The following is a 17321-nucleotide window of genomic DNA, read 5'->3' on the forward strand; positions in this document are numbered from 1 at the left end:
CAAGCTGCCCCACAGACCCCCACTACTGAAGGTGACTGTCTCTGGGGAGCTGTGGCAGCAGGACCCAGTCTCTGCCTAGTGCTGACCCCCTCCTCTCTTTCTGTGCCCTGCAGGGAGGAAGGTGCTGACCAGGTGTCCTGAAGCTCTTGGGACTGGCTTCCCACAGGCTCAGCAGGATGATGCCAGCAGTCCAAGAGCCCCCTGTGCCCCTGGCCGTGCCAATGTGACCCAGCTGTGTGGCACCTGTGGCACTGAGCCTGGCACAGACCCAGCAGCTGGTGGCCCCTGCCGTGTCCCTGCTGCCCAAAGATGAGTGATGGCATGTGGATCTCGCTCAGCCCCACCGAGTTCGCCCAGCTCCAGCAGTACACGGACTGTGAGTACCCTGTGTGTCCCCGTGGGAGGAGGAGAGCGGGTTGAAAAGTCCTGTCAATCCTTTCCTTAGTGTCCTCCTGGAAAGCCAGGTGATCCCTCAGATTTTGGCTGCCCCCTACCCCTGGCAGTTTGGGGTGCCCATGCCTGCCTGCCCAGGAGGACTTGGCTGAGCTCTGGGGACACGTGAGCTGGGCTCAGTCCGTCTGAAGGCGGCCAGCTCCCACGTTCCTCGGCAGAGTGAAATGCCAACCAGGAAAGCAGACTGGCTTTTCCCAAACACACGGAGCTGCTCCACAGCGTGCTTTGGGCTGCCAGCCCTCTGCGGTAATTTTCCTCACTGCTTTTGCAGAGCAACTGCAAAAACTGCTCTGCTGCAGCTCCTGCCGAGAAAAGGAGATTTGCAGCAGTGCCCAAGGGGGTCCTGTGGCTGGGAGGTGGAGAGAGAGTCTGGGCAAAGCCCAGGGGTCCAAAACCAGGTCCTTGAGGTGCTGCCTGGCAGAGAGCTGGAGCGTAGGCGTGTTTTTTGCAGCAGTTGATGGAGAAGCGGTACAGCCTGTGGAGGTGCTGAGAGCAGGGCAGGGTGGGGCAGGAAAGCCACAGGGTGAAGGGAGGAGGGGTGTAAAATCACAAGTGTTGCTCTGCAGACCCTGGGGTGAGCAGGCTGGATGGGGGACAGCTGAGAGGCAAAGGGGACATTGTGAGCTCTCTGGGGCTGTCCTTGGGGACACTGTACATCAAAAGGGTGAGGCTGGAGACAAGTTCCTCGTGTTCCCCAGTAGGGCCATGCTCCTGCCCACCAGCCAGAAACCTCAGGCAGGGCTGCAGGCAGAGGTGTGTGTGCAGTATCCCTGTCTGCATCTCTTTCTGCCTCTCTGCAGGATGATGGACTTTGCTTTCCTGAATCCCAGACCATCAAACACCACCTGTAACATCAGAACACTGAGGGCATCTTTGTTTTGTTACTCCAAGTGTGGCCAGCAAGGCTGCAGCACAGGCAGCTGCCTCCTCCCCTGTAGGATGGCTCAGCATCAGGCTGGGGAACAGGATTTGGGGGTTCTCCAAGTAGGGCCAGGATCCCTCTCCTTGAGTGCCCCAGGCATCCCAGACAGTTGTGCTCCAATGCCAAGTTCTGTCCCCAGCAGAGGGCTGGGGACATCAGAACCAGCACAGCCCCCACGTGGAGAGAGGATTTCACAGTAATTAACAAGGCTGATGTGTCTGAGAACCTTTTAAATACACATGCCCATGTGTGTGAAGGTGAGGGCTGGATGTTCACTCACCTTGATCTTTTTTTCCACTTTTCCCTTTATTCTCTATTTTGGAAGGATGAATGTCCCTCCAGACACTCCAGCCCTAAGGACACTCAGCCAGGCAAAGTCTTTACTATTTGTATGGAAGTTTGCATGGACCAATCTGAACCTAGGGGAGGAAAATTCCTTCCCCAAAAGTGTAGTCAGGGTCTGAAACAGGCTGTCCGGGGCAGTGGTGAAATCACCATCCCTGGAGGTATTTAAAAGCCATGGAGATGTGGGACATTTCTATCTTGGTGGTGAACACAATTGTGCTGGTTAATGGTTGGACTTGATAATCTTAGAGTGTTTTTCCAACCTAATTGATTCCATGATTCTATGAGTACAGTTCTATTTCTCCCTCCTGGCACATCCTGGAGGTACCTCTGGGATGACTGGCCCTGCCAAGGAGTGCCAGCAGCCACCTGCACTGGGGCAGGGACATCCAGGGCTGTGCTTAGCACACCAGAGCAGCTGGGACAGGAGTGTGGGCCACGCCTTCCTTGCTTTGCTCTGGGTCTGAGTTTATTTTCATACTGGTAGGAGGAAGTTCTCTATATATGTAAAGCTGCCAGGACAGCTTTCCATATCTGCCCTGCCCTCTGAAGGTGGAAGGAGAAGCAGGGCATGGGTGGCCTCTTCCAGGAACAGAAGGATCCAGAAACTGCATATCCAGCAGATAAACCACTCTGCACCATCCTGCTGGTGGATGAGGAAAGCAGCCCAGTGGGGCCATGCTCAGTACAGTCCCTTTGTCTCCCCAGACTCCACCAAGAAGCTCAAGGATGTTCTGGAGGAGTTCAATGGGGATGGAGTCCTCTCGAGATACAACCCCGAACAGGTACAGCCCTGTGCCCCCCTGGGTGGGTGTCCCCTGTGCTGCTGGCAGCCCCCAGCCCCCTGCAGGCTCCCCCAGCCCAGCTCCCCCAGCTGCAAGCAGCCAGGAGAAGGCAGGGCTGGCTGCCTGGCTGGCCCCCATCTCTCCCTGTGGTTTTGCTCCCAGGACTTGATTCCTCAGCCATGCCCACTGCATGGCCATCCCACTCCACCCTCCTGAGAGCTTTTTGGGGCATTGCCTTGCCAGGCAGAACCCAGGAGGGATTTAATGCCCCCCTAAAAGCGAATTACTTGGCCAGCATGGTGATGGGACAGCTCTGTTCCTTCTTGCTCTCCTCCAAAGAATGCTGGGATTGTTTTTTTCCAAGCAGTGCTTTCAGAGGGATCTATTAATGTCCCAGCAGGACAGAGCCTTCCATGGGGGTAAAAATGTTACACCTAGAACCACGGTAAAATGAGAAAAATCAGTGGGCTGAACATGGCAAGGAGGGACACAAAGGTGCCCTGTTATTCCAGAGCCACCACTCCAGCTGGGGCCACAAAAGCCATTGAGGAGTCATCCTCCTCACACAATGGCAATGCCAGCAGGGAAGGAGGAGGCACAAAGTCCTCAGGAGGAGTAAAGTCCCCATGGGGCTGGGCTGGAAGGTCTCACTGCTCTGCCCTTTCCTGCCATTCCCTCAGCCCTGGCTGCTGTTCCTGCTCCCAGCACTGCTGGCCTGCCTCAGCCACACTGGCACTTGGCATTTCTGGCCCTGCAGCCTCTGGGTCCCTGTAGGTTATCTCCAATCACTGGGGTTTGGGAAGCCAGCCGTTTAGGGGAGGGCTCTGCAGCTGATGTGCCCAGTGAGGGGGACCCAGAGCGTGGAGCCCCACGCCCACTCTGCACCCTCATGGTGTCCTGGGGCTCCTCCATCCTCCTCCTCTTCTGTCCACTCCCCAGCCCATTGACTACGAGGGCTTCTGCCTCTTCATGAAGACCTACCTGGAGGCTGATGTGCCCGAGGAGCTCTGCCAGCACCTCTTCACTTCCTTCAAGCGTAAGATCTGCCAAGCCTCCCCCGAGAGCCAGCAGCAGAGCCCGAGTGTGGCACAGCCCAGCCCCCTCGGTGAGCCAGCCCTGCCACCCTGCTGGGCACACCAGGGCACACTGGGCTTGCTCCCACACTGCTCACAGGAGTGAGGGTTGGGGGTGGCACCTGACGGGGGTGGCACCTGACGGGGGTGGCACCTGAAGGGGGTGGCATCGGGGCCAGCTCACAGCCCCATCTGTCAGATGGGTTCCCCTGGCCCTGTGCTGCTCTAGGGAGGGATTTCCCCAGGATGCAATGGCACATTCCCTTTTCTCTGCACATTCAGAGCCCAAGTCACTCTAAGTCAGCATCTCCATGCAGGCTGAGGTGGCCTGTGCCTCTGTCACTGGTGCAGGCAGCCACCCTGCACTCAGCTGCACCCAGAGCAGGCTGTGTGTGCCAGGCACCCAACTCTGCCTCCCCCAGCCCTTCCCGGGTGGATTCATGGCTGGTGGAGACATCTGCTGAAAGGACTATAAATTGCAAAGGGAAAAGGAGAACCTCCCGCAGCTCTGGCTGGTGATGGAGGATTGTATCCTCCCTGTGTGGTGCTGAGCCAGGAGGGTGAGGGGCCACCTCAGTGCCCCTCAGAGAGCCCTGGGGCTGGGATAGAGGGCAGAGGGGCATGGGGCTAGCAGAGGGCACCCAGGGCCAGCACCCAGCAGCAGTTCCTGGAGGAAAGGACATAGACACCGTGGTGTCACACTGCCCTTGGGCATGTCTGCATTGCAGGGATCAATGGGAAAACCCCTCGAAATGCTCTGGGACGACACACTCCTGAGCCCAAGAGCTGCCACAGCAACACAGCTGAGCCACAGCCAGCCTCCCTCACCCTGGCATCGATCCCCAATGCCTCCCCTAGCTGGTCCAGGTCCTCCTCCCAGAAATCCACCACCGGCACCACTTCTGCTCACAACTCCTCGGGCTCTTCCAAGATCTCCTCCGTGTCTCTGCTCAGCCCTCAGTCACCAGGTGAGCTTGGCTGGGTCTCCACAGGGAAACACCGTCAGTGACAAACCCTCCCCAGCTTCTGGCCAAGTCCCCAGGGTGGTGGCAGTGACCTCCCAAACTCACTGGGCTCCTGGCATCTTGCTTGGCAAACTTAAGCTACATATCCCATCCCACAGAGCCCCCATCAGTCAGTGTATTAATTACCTGGCAGCATCTTGTAGGGAGGGGGAAATGGAACAGTGAGTCACAGCTGCCCCTTGCCCCAGCCCCTGCCAGCCCCTGAGGAAGGGCCCCTCTGCCAGGAGCATCCCTCCTGCTCTTGGCACAGTCAGCAGTGAGGGTGGGCTGTCCTGGCACCCTGGCAACCTGCCTTGCTGCCCACTGAGCTTCTCCCTCCTTCTAGGTGGGTGCTTGTTCCCAGCAGAACACCTTTCCATGGGCTCCAACTGCTCATCCTGCCCATAGCTGCAGTGATGGGGGTGTGGGGGTCTGCACCCCAAGGACTGAGTGACACTGCCCATGCCTGTGATGGCACCAGCCCCAAGTGCCCTTTTTATGCCCATTGCTGTGTCCCCTCTGTCCCAGCCCTGGCCCTGTGGTGTCACTCAGTCCCAAACCAAATGGGTCCCTGCCCCAGAGTTCCCATGTCCCACCTGGTGACAATTCCTGGTCCAATGTCCTCACTGTGTGTGGCCTCTCTCTCTGCCCACAGGCACAAAGAGCACGGAGAAGAGGTTACCCTTCAGCCTGAGGAAAGGCTCCAGCTCCCTGAAAGCCACCCCACCTCCTCCTCCCACCCCCTTGGCCCAGGTGGTCCACCTGAAGGACATTGTGTGCTACCTGTCCCTGCTGGAGAGGGGACGAGCAGAAGACAAGCTGGAGTGTAAGTGTGACCCTGGGCTCATGCTGTGTGGAGGGGAAGCAGTGGTTTAGGGTGTCACCTGCAGGACAAGTGCAGGACTGGATGCTCCTTCCACTTGGGAAAACCACTGGGCATCCCCTTCTGCTCCTGCCTGTGTCTGGCCAAGGGGCCTTGATACTCCACAGCTCTTTGGTCACATCTCACCCTGGCTGAGCCAGCACAGTGCTGCTCCCATCCTGAAGCTCCAGCAGCCTGGAACAGGGTGCCTTGGCACCCCAGGGTGCCCTGGGGCTGGGCTCTAATTATCAGCAGCTTCTCTCTTCCCTCCAGTTATGTTTCGCCTCTACGATACCGATGGAAATGGCCTTCTGGACAGCTCGGTGAGCCTTCCCTTGGGACAGAAAACTGGGGCTGCTCAGAGGGCTGGAAACATGCAGGACACTGTTGGGGTGCTCACTGCCCTGGTGAGGTGCTCCAAAAAGGGGCAGGGATATGGGAAGGGAGGAGAAAAGCAGCAGCTGGACTGCAGAGCTGGGGATCACATGCCAGCTCTGCTGCATTTCTAGCAGGAGCTAGAAAAAAAATCCACCCACCAAGAACTGTAGCTCTACATCAGGTCATGGTATTTCAGGGAAGAAAAAAATCATGCACAGCTCCTTCTCCTATGATGTTTTCTCTTTGTTCTTTGGGTATCTCCCTTGAAACCTGTTGCAAATAAAATCTGGTTTATCAGAATAGTTTTTCCCAAAGAAAACCCATTACAGATTTCCTTGCAGGTTTTCAGGGTAGAAAGCCCTGTAAAAAGAAGGAACAGCCATTGAGGACTGGGGTGTTGCTGCCCCTCCTGTATAGATGGGGACTGGGGTAGCCTTGGGCATGTGGGAATGTAGACCTTGGGAGCTTGGGGCTGGACACTGCTCACACCTGGAGCCATTCCTAACACTGGGCACTGCTCTCTCTCTCTGTGCTCAGGAGCTGGATCGGATCATCAACCAGATGGTGCACGTGGCCGAGTACCTGGAGTGGGACTCCACCGAGCTGAAGCCTGTGAGTGCTGGGGCTGCAGGGGCAGCTGCAGGGGCTCTCAGCCAGAACTTGGGATGGCACCACTGTGTCCCCACCTTCTGTGCCTCCTGCAGATCCTGAAGGCCATGATGGAGGAGATTGATTACAACCACGACGGGACAGTGACGCTGGAGGAGTGGATCCGGGGTGGGATGACCACCATCCCCCTGCTGGTGCTCCTGGGCATGGAGACGGTGAGAGTCCCTCAGGACACTTGCTTCAGCTGCTCCAGCCTGCCCCCAGCACTCAGACAGCACCACACAGCCCCACACTGGCCCCCAGCCCCTGCTGACACCCCCACCCTGCCCCAAATCTTCATCCCCCAAATCTTTCCAGGCTCATTTTCGGGCTGCAGTCACTGCCAGCTGCTGTGCCCAAGCAGGCTGGGCTCACTTCTTGTTATCACAGTGCACTCCAGTTCGATGAACATTAAATCAAAACCTAAGATGGGTACCTGAAATGGCATCTCTTCTTGTGGAGTGAGGTTTAAAGAGCAGAGGAGGGGTTGTTGAGACCCCCTTTATTTCTCTTTTGTCTTAATTTCTTTTAAATGTATCCCTGGCCACCAGTCAATAATTTGCAGGGAAATATGGTTTTGCTGATGGTGCCCATGGTTCCCATGGAGAGGTGGGGTGGGGGACAGGTTTTCTGGCAGAAAAAATAAAGGAAGCAGGGAGTTTCCACTGGCTCCTGCAAAGCACTCGTGCCTGGCTCGAGATGAAGAGGTTTGTGTTTTTGTCACCCCATGGTGGCAGTGGTGGCTTGGCCCCAGATGTGAAGTCACCTCCCTGTCAGCCATCAGAATCCTCTCTGTGGCTGGGCTGTGCCAGGGGTCCGTGGGAGCTGGAGCTGAACATGCCCAGAGGGATGGGGTGGCCAGGATGCTCTGGGGAACACTGAAAGAAGGGGAATAGGGGAGAGCCCATGATCCTGCTGGGAGCAAACTCCCAGAAACACCATGGGGTTTTTAGGGGATGAAAAGTTGATAAAAATGATGGGCTGAGGGCGCTGGGATTCTTGGCAGCAGGGGAGTGCCCCCCTCACCCTCCACTCTCCTGCCCTACAGAACGTGAAGGATGATGGGCAGCATGCCTGGAGGCTGAAGCACTTCAAGAAACCTGCCTACTGCAACTTCTGCCGCACCATGCTACTGGGGGTGCGCAAGCAGGGCCTCTGCTGCTCCTGTGAGTCCTGCACCCCTGACACAATGTTTCACTCCCTGACTGGTGGCTCCTGCCACATCCAGTGGTGCCCTGGGCAGGGAGGTCTGGTCCCTGTTAGTGCTGAGCCCCGTGGGTGCTGCAGGCTGAGTGGGGAGGGGGCAGCTCCCATGCTGGGGAGTGATGCTGACCACCTCCTTGGGTTAGTGGTGCCCTGGTAGTGTTGGGGTAACAGTTGGACTCGAGGGTGTTATAGGGCTTTTCAAACCTGAATGATTCTGTGGTTCTGTGATTTTTCTCTCTCACCAGTCTGCAAGTACACAGTCCACGAGAGGTGTGTGTCCAAAGACATTGCTGCCTGCATCAGCACCTACGTTAAATCCAAGAGAAACACAACTGTGAGTAGGCAACTGGTGCATTGCTGAGCCCGTGGGTGTCCTGGCCCCTTGGTCTCCTGCTCTGCTTCCCCACGACTTCTTCCCCTGGGTTTTGCCCCTCATATCTTGGGCAGCAGCTCATGGGCATTCCTAGCATCCAAAGCCTTGCAGGATGCATCCCCATCCCCAGTCCCCAGGCACCCACATGACCCCCAGCTCCAAGATTTGCCATGGCTGTGCACAGGGGCTGTGCAAGGGGCTGGATTGGATCAGCAGCATCCCTGCAGGAGAAGCTTCCAAAATCCTGATGGACACCCTTAGCAGGAGGGAGATGCCTGCAGGTCAGTGGCTGCTGTGCCACACTGTCCCCGTGCCTTGCAGGTGATGCAGCACACCTGGATTGAGGGCAATTCACCTGCCAAGTGTGACAGATGTCACAAGAGCATCAAGTGCTACCAGGGCATCACTGGCCTGCACTGTGTCTGGTGCCAAATCACGGTGAGTACGCAGGCTGGGGAACATCCACAGTGCCTGCATGGCCAGCTCTGGGCTCCTGATCAGGACAGGGCAGCTGTCCTCTGTTCCACATCCCTTCCTCCTGCCCCTCCAGCTCCACAACAAGTGTGCCTCCCACGTGAAGCCAGAGTGTGATGGGGGCCCACTGAGGGACCACATCTTGCTCCCATCCTACATCTGCCCAGTTGTCCTGGTAAGTGTCCCCCTTGTCCTGGTAAGTGCCCCCCTCCTTGCTGCCAGTGACAGGGACCCAGCAGGGCATTGCTGAGGCTGATCTGCCTCCCCTGGCTGCTGGCACTGCCTCTTGGGCATCCATGCCTTGTTCCCCAAAGGACAGGCAGTCCCACTGCCGACGGTCAGAGAGTGACTCCCCTGCCAGCACCAGCCCCGAGGACAGCCAGGGCTTCAAGTTCAACTCCACCACAGTGGATGGGCAAGGGCTGCAGGTAGGATCCTGCACCAGGCTGCAGGTGAGCTCTGCCAGTGATCTCAGCAGCAAGCAGGAATTTACAACTGTGTTTCCTGCCCTCCAGATCAGCCCTCAGCCTGGGACACACCCACTCCTCGTGTTTGTGAACCCCAAGAGTGGAGGAAGGCAAGGGGAGAGGTAGGTGGGGTCCTGCCTGGGAACAGCTTTCCCCCTGGGGCTGGGGGCTGCTGGGCCCTCAGGCATCACTCCTGGTGTGGGAATCACCTTCATGGCATTCCTCAGGTCTGTCTCTTCCCAGGGTCCTCCGGAAGTTTCACTACCTGCTCAACCCACGCCAAGTGTACAACCTGGACCGTGGTGGGCCCACACCAGGGTACGGAGCTGCTGCAGGTGACCCTCTGCCCCCTCCCACAGGGCCCTGCTCTCCCACATCACCCCTTGTCTCTCCTGCCTTTCTCCAGGCTCAACTTCTTTCGGGACACTCCAGATTTCCGTGTGCTGGCCTGTGGAGGAGACGGCACAGTGGGTTGGATCCTGGACTGCATAGGTGAGCAGGGGACAGCTGTGTTCCTGAACAGCATCATCCACCTGCATCCTGGATGATCTGCCACAGATTCTTGACATTCCCCCAGTGGAAGTGGGGTGGTGATCCTGCCAGCAGCATCATTCCAGGCTACTGTCTGAAGAGGGACATGGAGAGGAGCAGGGAATGAGCTCTGTCAGCCCCAAACCTCTCTTCTCCCTTGTATGCAGATAAGGCAAACCTGGTGAAGCACCCCCCGGTGGCCGTCCTGCCCCTGGGAACGGGCAATGACCTCGCACGGTGCCTGCGCTGGGGAGGAGGTGAGCACAGGCCAGTGTCACCCAGGGGGTGGCTGGCCCTTGGGAACCCTTCAGTGTGGCCATCCCCAAGGGAGGGAGGACTCCTGGGGTGCAGTTCAGAGCTGCATCTGAGCCTGGTGTTTCTAACTCCTTCCACAAAGAGCAGCTGCTGCTTTCTGAACCCTCCACAGCTGGGTCCTGCCCAAACCTTTCCATTTGGAGAGCCCTGCCAAAATCTCTGCCATAGCAAAAATCTCTGCCACTGCTGCAAGAATGTGCCACAGCAGCAGCCCCCAAGTGCTTTGGTGCCTGGCTGTGACATGGCTGTGCTCCCCTTCATCGTCCTTCATCCTCTTTCCCTTCCAGGCTATGAAGGAGGCAACCTGATGAAGGTGCTGAAGGACATTGAGCACAGCACAGAGGTGATGCTGGACCGCTGGCACATCGATGTCATTCCTACTGACAGGGAGGCCAACGGAGACCCTGTCCCATCCACCATCATCAACAACTACTTCTCCATTGGGGTGGTGAGTTCCATGGGGCAGGAGTTGGTTTCTCCCCTCCTATTCCTCCTGGCTCACACTCCCAACCTCCCTCCATCTCCTGGGTTTTTTGTTTTTTTTTTTTCTGGTTTTATTGTCATTTGTAAAGGCAGCAGCAAGATACATAAGCAGGTGTGGGATCTCTATTTTCCCAGCAGAAATGTTGCAAGAGTGAGTGTGAAAGGAGCTTAAAGAGGATTCAGGGAAGTTTGGGGTCTCAAAGACAAGGACACCCCACCTGCCAAGACATCAGCAAAGCCCTGCTTTGGTGTTTGGAACCATGTTCCCCCATGTTTTCCTGACCTAGAGAGGTCAGGATGACAGCCCTGTGCCATGGAGGTTTCCCCCAGTGCTGGGGATCAGTCCTGAGAGCAGGAGTGTTTTGGGGAAAGTCCTTCTCTTCCCAGGGGCTTGCAGCATTTTTGTCCTGTGCCAGGGGTGCCACCATGGCATGGGTCACTCAGCTGCAGCACTGCAGGATGCTTCTGGGTTCACATCAGCTCCTGCTAATGCAGGTGGCATTTGGTGACAGCTTCTGAGTTGGGCTTAAACACCCCCACTCTGCATGAGGAGAGGTTGTGATGAATTTCAGGAGAGCTGCCATCCTGCCAGGGGAGCTGTCAGGGTGCAGTTTTTTGTACACTTGCCCCACTGCTCCATTGGTTTCTTCCCCTCTCATTATCCCCTCCATGCAGCGCCCCTGTGATGAGGGAAGGAGGCCAAGTGCACTAATTATGTCTCACCCAACAAGCTTTGGGAAGAGCTTGGCTGAGGGTCCCTCCATCACCTTGGACCATCACTGTCATCATCAATGACACCATGTCATTGTGCACAGGGACCAGTGGCAAGCAGGAAGAGCTGAGCACCCCTAACCTGGCGTGTGACAAGGTGGGAATTCTGTTTCTCTGCTGTGCCACTGATGTCCCTGTGCTCTCCACAGGATGCCTCCATCGCCCACCGCTTCCATATCATGAGAGAAAAACACCCTGAGAAATTCAACAGCAGGTAAGGGCTTCCCAAGGGCCCCCTGAGAGCTGGGTGTGGGGCACTCCCTGCCACTGCCATGCACCACACCCAGAGCATTTGGTGTTTGGCCAACCTTAGGGGACAGGCAGGGCATGTACCAGTTGTGGTGAGGGTCCAGGGCCAGGCATGGTGGGGGTTTGAGATGCTTCTTCAAGACCTGTGCAGTGTACCAGGCTGCTCAAACTTGGCCACACACCCAGTTACGTTCATTCATGCTTTATAATTAGTGTGGAATTCCAGGACGGGCAGGAGCAGGCCAGGCAGGGAGGGCAGGGCAGGTAGCAGGTCACAGCTCGTTCCGACTGTGCTCAGGGTGCATGGAAATGGGGCCATGGCAGCAGGAGCCATGCCTTGTGACCCCCATCCCCAGGTTTAGAAAAACCTGCCAGAAAAATCGCTCCTCTTACAGCCTCTCACAAGTTGCAGCTCCCCCTCAAAGCCTGGCTCAGCAGCTGATGCAGGGAATGAGCCATGGTCAGGGGCTCCCGGGGTGCTGAGAGGCTGCTGAGGTGTGAGACATCCCCTCCATAGGGTGCCCTGTCTCTTGACAGCACATTCCATGCCTAGGGAGAATCCAGGACCCCCATCCTCCCCCTCTGATGGGTGTCAGAGCCAGGTCTGCTCGAGCCACCCTCTGACAGACCCCCAATCCCCAGACACCCCGTCCCATCACACAACTCCCTGGGCCAGGATGCCAGTGGTCCCTCTCCACAATGGCTTCTGTCCTCATCCATGGCTCATGTCCCCATCCAGCAGCTCCAGACAGTCTCTGGCAGCTCATCCTGCTTCTGGCTGGGGCAAGACTTTGTGTCCAAGCAGGATACTGACATGTCTTTGTGCCCCAGGATGAAGAACAAACTGTGGTACTTCGAATTCGGGACATCAGAGACCTTTGCAGCCACCTGCAAGAAGCTCCATGACCATGTTGAGGTTGAGGTGGGTTTCCTGGGATGGTCCCTGGCTCTATCCATGGCACAAAGGTTTTTTGGAACCAATGCTCATGGATCCCTCAGCTGTTTGGTGCCACCTTGCCTTTGACCCCTCACTGTGGCAGAAGGATGTGGTGGCTGGCAGGACCCCTTCTTCCACCACACAGGGCTTGCTACAAAAGCCAGCCAGCTGTGGGCAGAAGAATGATCCTATATTCCCCACTTCCAGCTGTATTTGAGAGTATGCCTGGAACATTCTCCTTGTAAATTCCGCGCTGCTCCCAGCCCTCATTGGATGACATGGAAACAGCCTTTAATTAGAGCTGGGAGGAGGGCCCGTGGTTGCTAAGGGAGCTGTCACTTCCCTGTGCTGGCGCTGGGGATTTGGGCTGTAAACTTCCTTCTCTCCCTATTCTGTATAATCCACCCTTTTATAACTTGGGCTGGAGGGTGAGGGGAGAAAATAGCACTTTGCTGCAAGAGGTGGTGGGAGTCAGAGCAGGTGGTGGGTACAGGGTGCTGGTGGTGGGCAGAGAGCAGAGCTGGCCCTGCAGACATGTGGCCATGAGGGATTTTGATACCTGTTTCTATATGGGGAGTTTCTCCCCTTCCCAAAGCCTGGGGTGAGCAGCTGCACATTCTTGGAAACCTGTGGGAAAGGGCAGGACCAGCATCACAATCATCTCACCCCCTTCCCCATCCATGCAGCAATGTCCCAGGGTGGATAAAAGTCCATGTTAATGGAGTTGAATGCTGCTGGAGATGGGCAGGAGGTGCCCCCCTATTCCTTCTCAGGGTGCTCCCCACCAAGTGTGTGCTCCCCCCCAGCTGAGCCCACTGCCAGGAAAGAGTTAATCCCACAGCATTTGAAGTTGAAAGCAGCCGCCTGTCCTCCCTCCAGCTCCCAGGCAACTGTCAGCCTTGCAGAGAAATAGCAGTTTTGTTTTGGAAATTGGCACTCATTCCCCCTACAACTCCTGGAAATGAATTTGCTTTTTCCCCCAGCTGCAAATTTCTCCTTCCAGCCTCGCTGCCAGCGCACCATCAGCTGCCCCTGCTCAAAGGGCCCATTGTGGCTGCCTGGCATGGGCTGGGGAGGGCTCTGCAGGGAGAAGGGCTCCTGCCTGAGGCTGTGGGCAGCGTGGGCGGCTGTGGACAGGAACAGGCTCCTGCAGCATCCCAGCATCCTGCACTCCTGGCAGCCAGCTCACTCCCATCCCACCGTGGCTGTGCTGGCACTCACTGCTTCACTGGCAGGTGGGAAAGGTGCCTGTGGATGGAGATGGTGCTCGAGGTGTGTTGTCCATCCCACCAGAAATCAGAGCCCTCTCCCTTGGTAGCCGCTGCTCAGAGCATGAAGGTCTTTTGTCTCCCTGCAAATCACAACATCATTAAGATGTATTGAGAACGAAAGGATTAACATCCTTTCCAAGCCTTGGAGAGACAGCTCTTCCCTCCCAAACCAGAAGATTCCTGCCTTTTTTTGCTTTCAGTGTGAGGCTAAAAATAAGATCCCGCAGCACCAGGGGAGGCAGGAAGGATCTGACACACCGAGGTGTTCGCTCGTGTGAGCGCTCACACAGGGTTGGTGTCCTCAGCACGGGCAGAGGGGCTGGTAAAAACAAGCTCTAGACCTTTGTTAGAGGAAAACAACCAAAACTGGAGCAGCAGAGGGGACTTATTACCCCATTTCATTCCTCTCAGCACAAGGAGTGAGGGGAGAGATGCCTTTGCATCACCAAAATGCAAGGAAAAAGCTGTGCTGGGATTTGCTGAGGCACAGAGTGGCAGGTAAATAGCAGATGCCTCAAGGAAAATAGGAATGCTTTATAGAAATTCAAGTTGGATGGAAAAGTGGCTGCTTTCACCAGAGGTATTTAGGAAGGGGATCCATGTCTGGGTAGCGTGAGAAGATCTGAAATTAAGAAATGCTTTTCTGTGGCTGTTGCTTTCAATCCTGTGGGGAAGTTGCAGGCAATGGATATTTTAACTTTTACAGGCAATTTTTAGCTGAGGCAGTCCTGCTGCACGACAGCAAAGCCTGGGATGCCAGTTCTGTGTGCTGTGCTGTGGTTTGCTCTCCAAAACCTGACATTTTTCCCTCCGACACCTTCCCCTAATTTCCTTCCAGCCTTATTTCTAGTTTCCAAATGGCACTTGAAGACAAACTGGTTCGAGCTACTTTTTGGGCAGCCAAACATTCCAGTCCTTTGATGTCAGTTTGGATAAGGAGAGGGGGAAAAGCAGGTGCTGTAGCTCCTTGAGCGGAAGTCACTTTAGGGTCAAGGTGGTGTTGCCTCCCATTTTGGGTCACAGCACCGAGTCTAGCCAAGGTTTTATGTGGTCCCCAGGAATTTGCTTTTTTTTTTAACTGTCATTTTGGACCTGTAGTAAAACTGTGGAAACAGAGGGGAGGCAGCACAAGGAGCATCAAGGAGTTGACATCAACTCTAGGAAAGCAAAGTGGGAGGGCTGTTTGCATCCGCAGCCACTCTGGGGCTGCCTGTGTCCCCAGAGACCATTCGGTGACTCTCTGTGCTCGGGGACTGGTGCTTCCGTGGTGGGGAGAGGAGGGGGCTCATGTGGTGGGCACAGCTCCCCCAGCTCCCCTGACACCACCTCTCTGCCTGGCAGTGTGACGGGACCCTGCTAGACCTGAGCAACACCTCCCTGGAGGGCATTGCCGTGCTCAACATCCCCAGCATGTACGGGGGCTCCAACCTGTGGGGCGAGACCAAGAAGCAGCGCGGCTACAACCGCCTGGGCAAGAAGGCGCCGGAGAGGCAGCCCGGCACTGTGGTCACCGACGCCAAGGAGCTCAAGTTCTGTGTGCAGGGTGAGTGCTGGGCAACAGGGGAGTGCAGGGGTGGCACAGGGGCACTGGGCACCCACCACCTCTGGAGAAACAGCTCTGGAGGGGTTGTTATCAGCTCTGTGTCTTTTGGGGTGAGCCCACAGTACGGCAGAGGAAGAGCTGGAATCCAGCTGCAGAGCTGGCACCAAGGGCTTTTGTGAGCATCTTTCTAGGCTCCAGCACAGTGCTGCCAGCCTGGATGTGGGGTTTGGGAGCAGCAGGACCCACGCTGAGCCCAGCTGGCACCTCACAGCCACTGCTGAGGCCACCAGAGCCACCCCCGTGGGCAGGGACAGCCCAAAGTGCTGGCAGTGTTCCGCAGTGGGGAGCAGTGGGGATGAAAGCAGCCAGCAGAATACACAAGGTGCCTGCCTTTTCCACCCACCACCTCCCAGCCTGGGTCTGGGGTGGGAGTCAGTCCCCCTGTGATGTGGCTGCCAGAACAGCAGTGTCACATCCCAGATGTCCCTGTCTGTCCCTTGCTGCATGGGCCAGTGGCAACAGGCAGCAGGGAGAGGTCAGAGCACAAGCCAGTCCCAAAGGTACTGCAGGCACAGCTGGGTTGGTCCCCTGGGGACATCCCCACTCGTGGGTGGGTAAGAGCACATGGGAGGCTCCCAGGATTTCTCAGGGGTAATAGAGGGTGTACGTGAAAGAGGACCCTGGAGCAGAGAGCTGTGCCATTGTCAGGTGTCCTTGCTGGTGGCCCACAGGAGCAGGATGAGCTGTGAAGAGAGGGGACACCCTGGGATTTGACCAGATGTTCTGCCATGTGTGCTGGCTTCTGGGGAGCTGCAGCAGCCCAGGGCATCCAGACAAGGGGTGTCATCATTTCATACACTGCAAGCAAACAGTGCAGGGGCTGGTGGGGATCTGGGCTGGCACCAGGCAGACATGCAGGGACTGTTTCAGACCAGGAGTATTTTGCTCCAAAGATTTTGGGTAGCACTGGAAACACCCAGTTTGGTGGTCTGGGGACCCAGAGGACATCAGGATAAATCCCCTCGGTGCCACCAGGACAGCCAACAGCCCCAGTGTACTGGCCCTGAGGTTTTGAATGAGGGCAGAAGGCTGCGGATACCTGGGGATGGGGGGACCAGTTCAGATCCCTCTCTCTTGCAGACCTCAGCGACCACCTCCTGGAGGTGGTGGGGCTGGAAGGCGCCATGGAAATGGGGCAGATCTACACGGGGCTGAAGAGTGCCGGGAAGAGACTGGCCCAGTGCTCCTCCGTCATCATCAGGTATTTACCCCCTCCACTGCTGAGTGCTCGGCCAACACTGAAACCCGACACTAGGGACACCTGTGTCACTGCCCTTTCCTCTCTGTGCCTTGCAGGACGTCCAAGCTGCTGCCCATGCAGGTGGATGGGGAGCCCTGGATGCAGCCGTCCTGCACCGTGAGTGCCTAGGGAGGGGGCAGGAAGTCGGGATGGGCAGGAGGGCTGGCAGGATGATGGGATGGGGCAGGAGGGCTGGCAGGATGTCAGGGTGGAGCAGGAGGGCTGGCAGGATGTCAGGATGGGGCAGGAGGGGCTGGCAGGATGATGGGATGGGGCAGGAGGGCTGGCAGGATGATGGGATGGGGCAGCAAGGGTTAGCAGCACAGCAGGATGGCCCAGCCTTGGCTCCTGGTGGCAAAGCCGCTGGATTTGGAGGGAGGCTGTCACCCTTGCTGGTCACACACAGCCAGACCAGCTGTGACTTTGCCCATGAGGGCCCTGGACTCATGACACACCCATTTCACGATGGATGGGCACAGGAGCATTCCTCCCTGGGGGAGCTGCAGGAGGGTCTCCTGCCATTTCTCCTCTTGCACAGAGGAGAAATCCTCTTCCCATCCCAGCACCACCTGGACATGATTCCAGAGCTCTTCACCCCAGTGCTGAGCTGCTCCCAGTTTCATGGGGTCACTCCTGAGGGTCCTGGGGCTGGAAGGTGCCAGGGAGGGCTCAGGACCCTGATACTGAGCTGGGTTTTTCTACATCTTTTTAGGTCAAAATTACACATAAAAGCCAGGTGCCCATGCTGCTGGGGCCCCCCCAGAAGAGCAGCTTCTTTTTCCTGAAGAGGAGAAACCGAACTCGGGATTAAAGCATCATACAACGATCCACAGCCTGGAGGCACTCAGCATTCCAGCCACCTGCCTGATGCAGGGGTCCCCAAATCCCCATCCTGCAGTGGGGACAGAAACTCCCTCTCCAAGCCCAGTGG

General features: G+C 56.8%; 1 protein-coding gene across 3 annotated transcripts; it reads left to right on the forward strand.

Moving 5' to 3' along the window:
• The first annotated feature begins 180 nt into the window (after positions 1 to 180).
• Positions 181 to 17321, forward strand: LOC310913178 (diacylglycerol kinase beta-like). 3 transcript variants are annotated; one of them, XM_083868347.1, is made up of 24 exons: positions 181 to 376; positions 2429 to 2505; positions 3445 to 3610; positions 4307 to 4546; positions 5238 to 5408; positions 5718 to 5767; positions 6360 to 6434; positions 6527 to 6646; positions 7519 to 7636; positions 7922 to 8010; positions 8371 to 8487; positions 8600 to 8698; positions 8838 to 8951; positions 9039 to 9112; positions 9234 to 9308; positions 9397 to 9482; positions 9689 to 9778; positions 10124 to 10284; positions 11240 to 11304; positions 12171 to 12261; positions 14889 to 15090; positions 16231 to 16351; positions 16447 to 16507; positions 17103 to 17321. In XM_083868347.1, the coding sequence occupies exons 1-24, from the start codon at positions 310 to 312 to the stop codon at positions 17199 to 17201; spliced, it is 2628 nt and encodes an 875-aa protein (XP_083724473.1). In that variant the 5' UTR covers positions 181 to 309; the 3' UTR covers positions 17202 to 17321. The 3 variants fall into 3 exon arrangements, with proteins under 3 accessions (XP_083724473.1, XP_083724474.1, XP_083724475.1); XM_083868348.1 differs by having other exon boundaries at positions 12171 to 12255; XM_083868349.1 differs by having other exon boundaries at positions 3445 to 3541.

This window comes from Zosterops lateralis, assembly GCF_965231275.1.
Source record: "Zosterops lateralis genome assembly, chromosome: 10".
Classification (NCBI taxonomy): Eukaryota; Metazoa; Chordata; class Aves; order Passeriformes; family Zosteropidae; genus Zosterops; species Zosterops lateralis.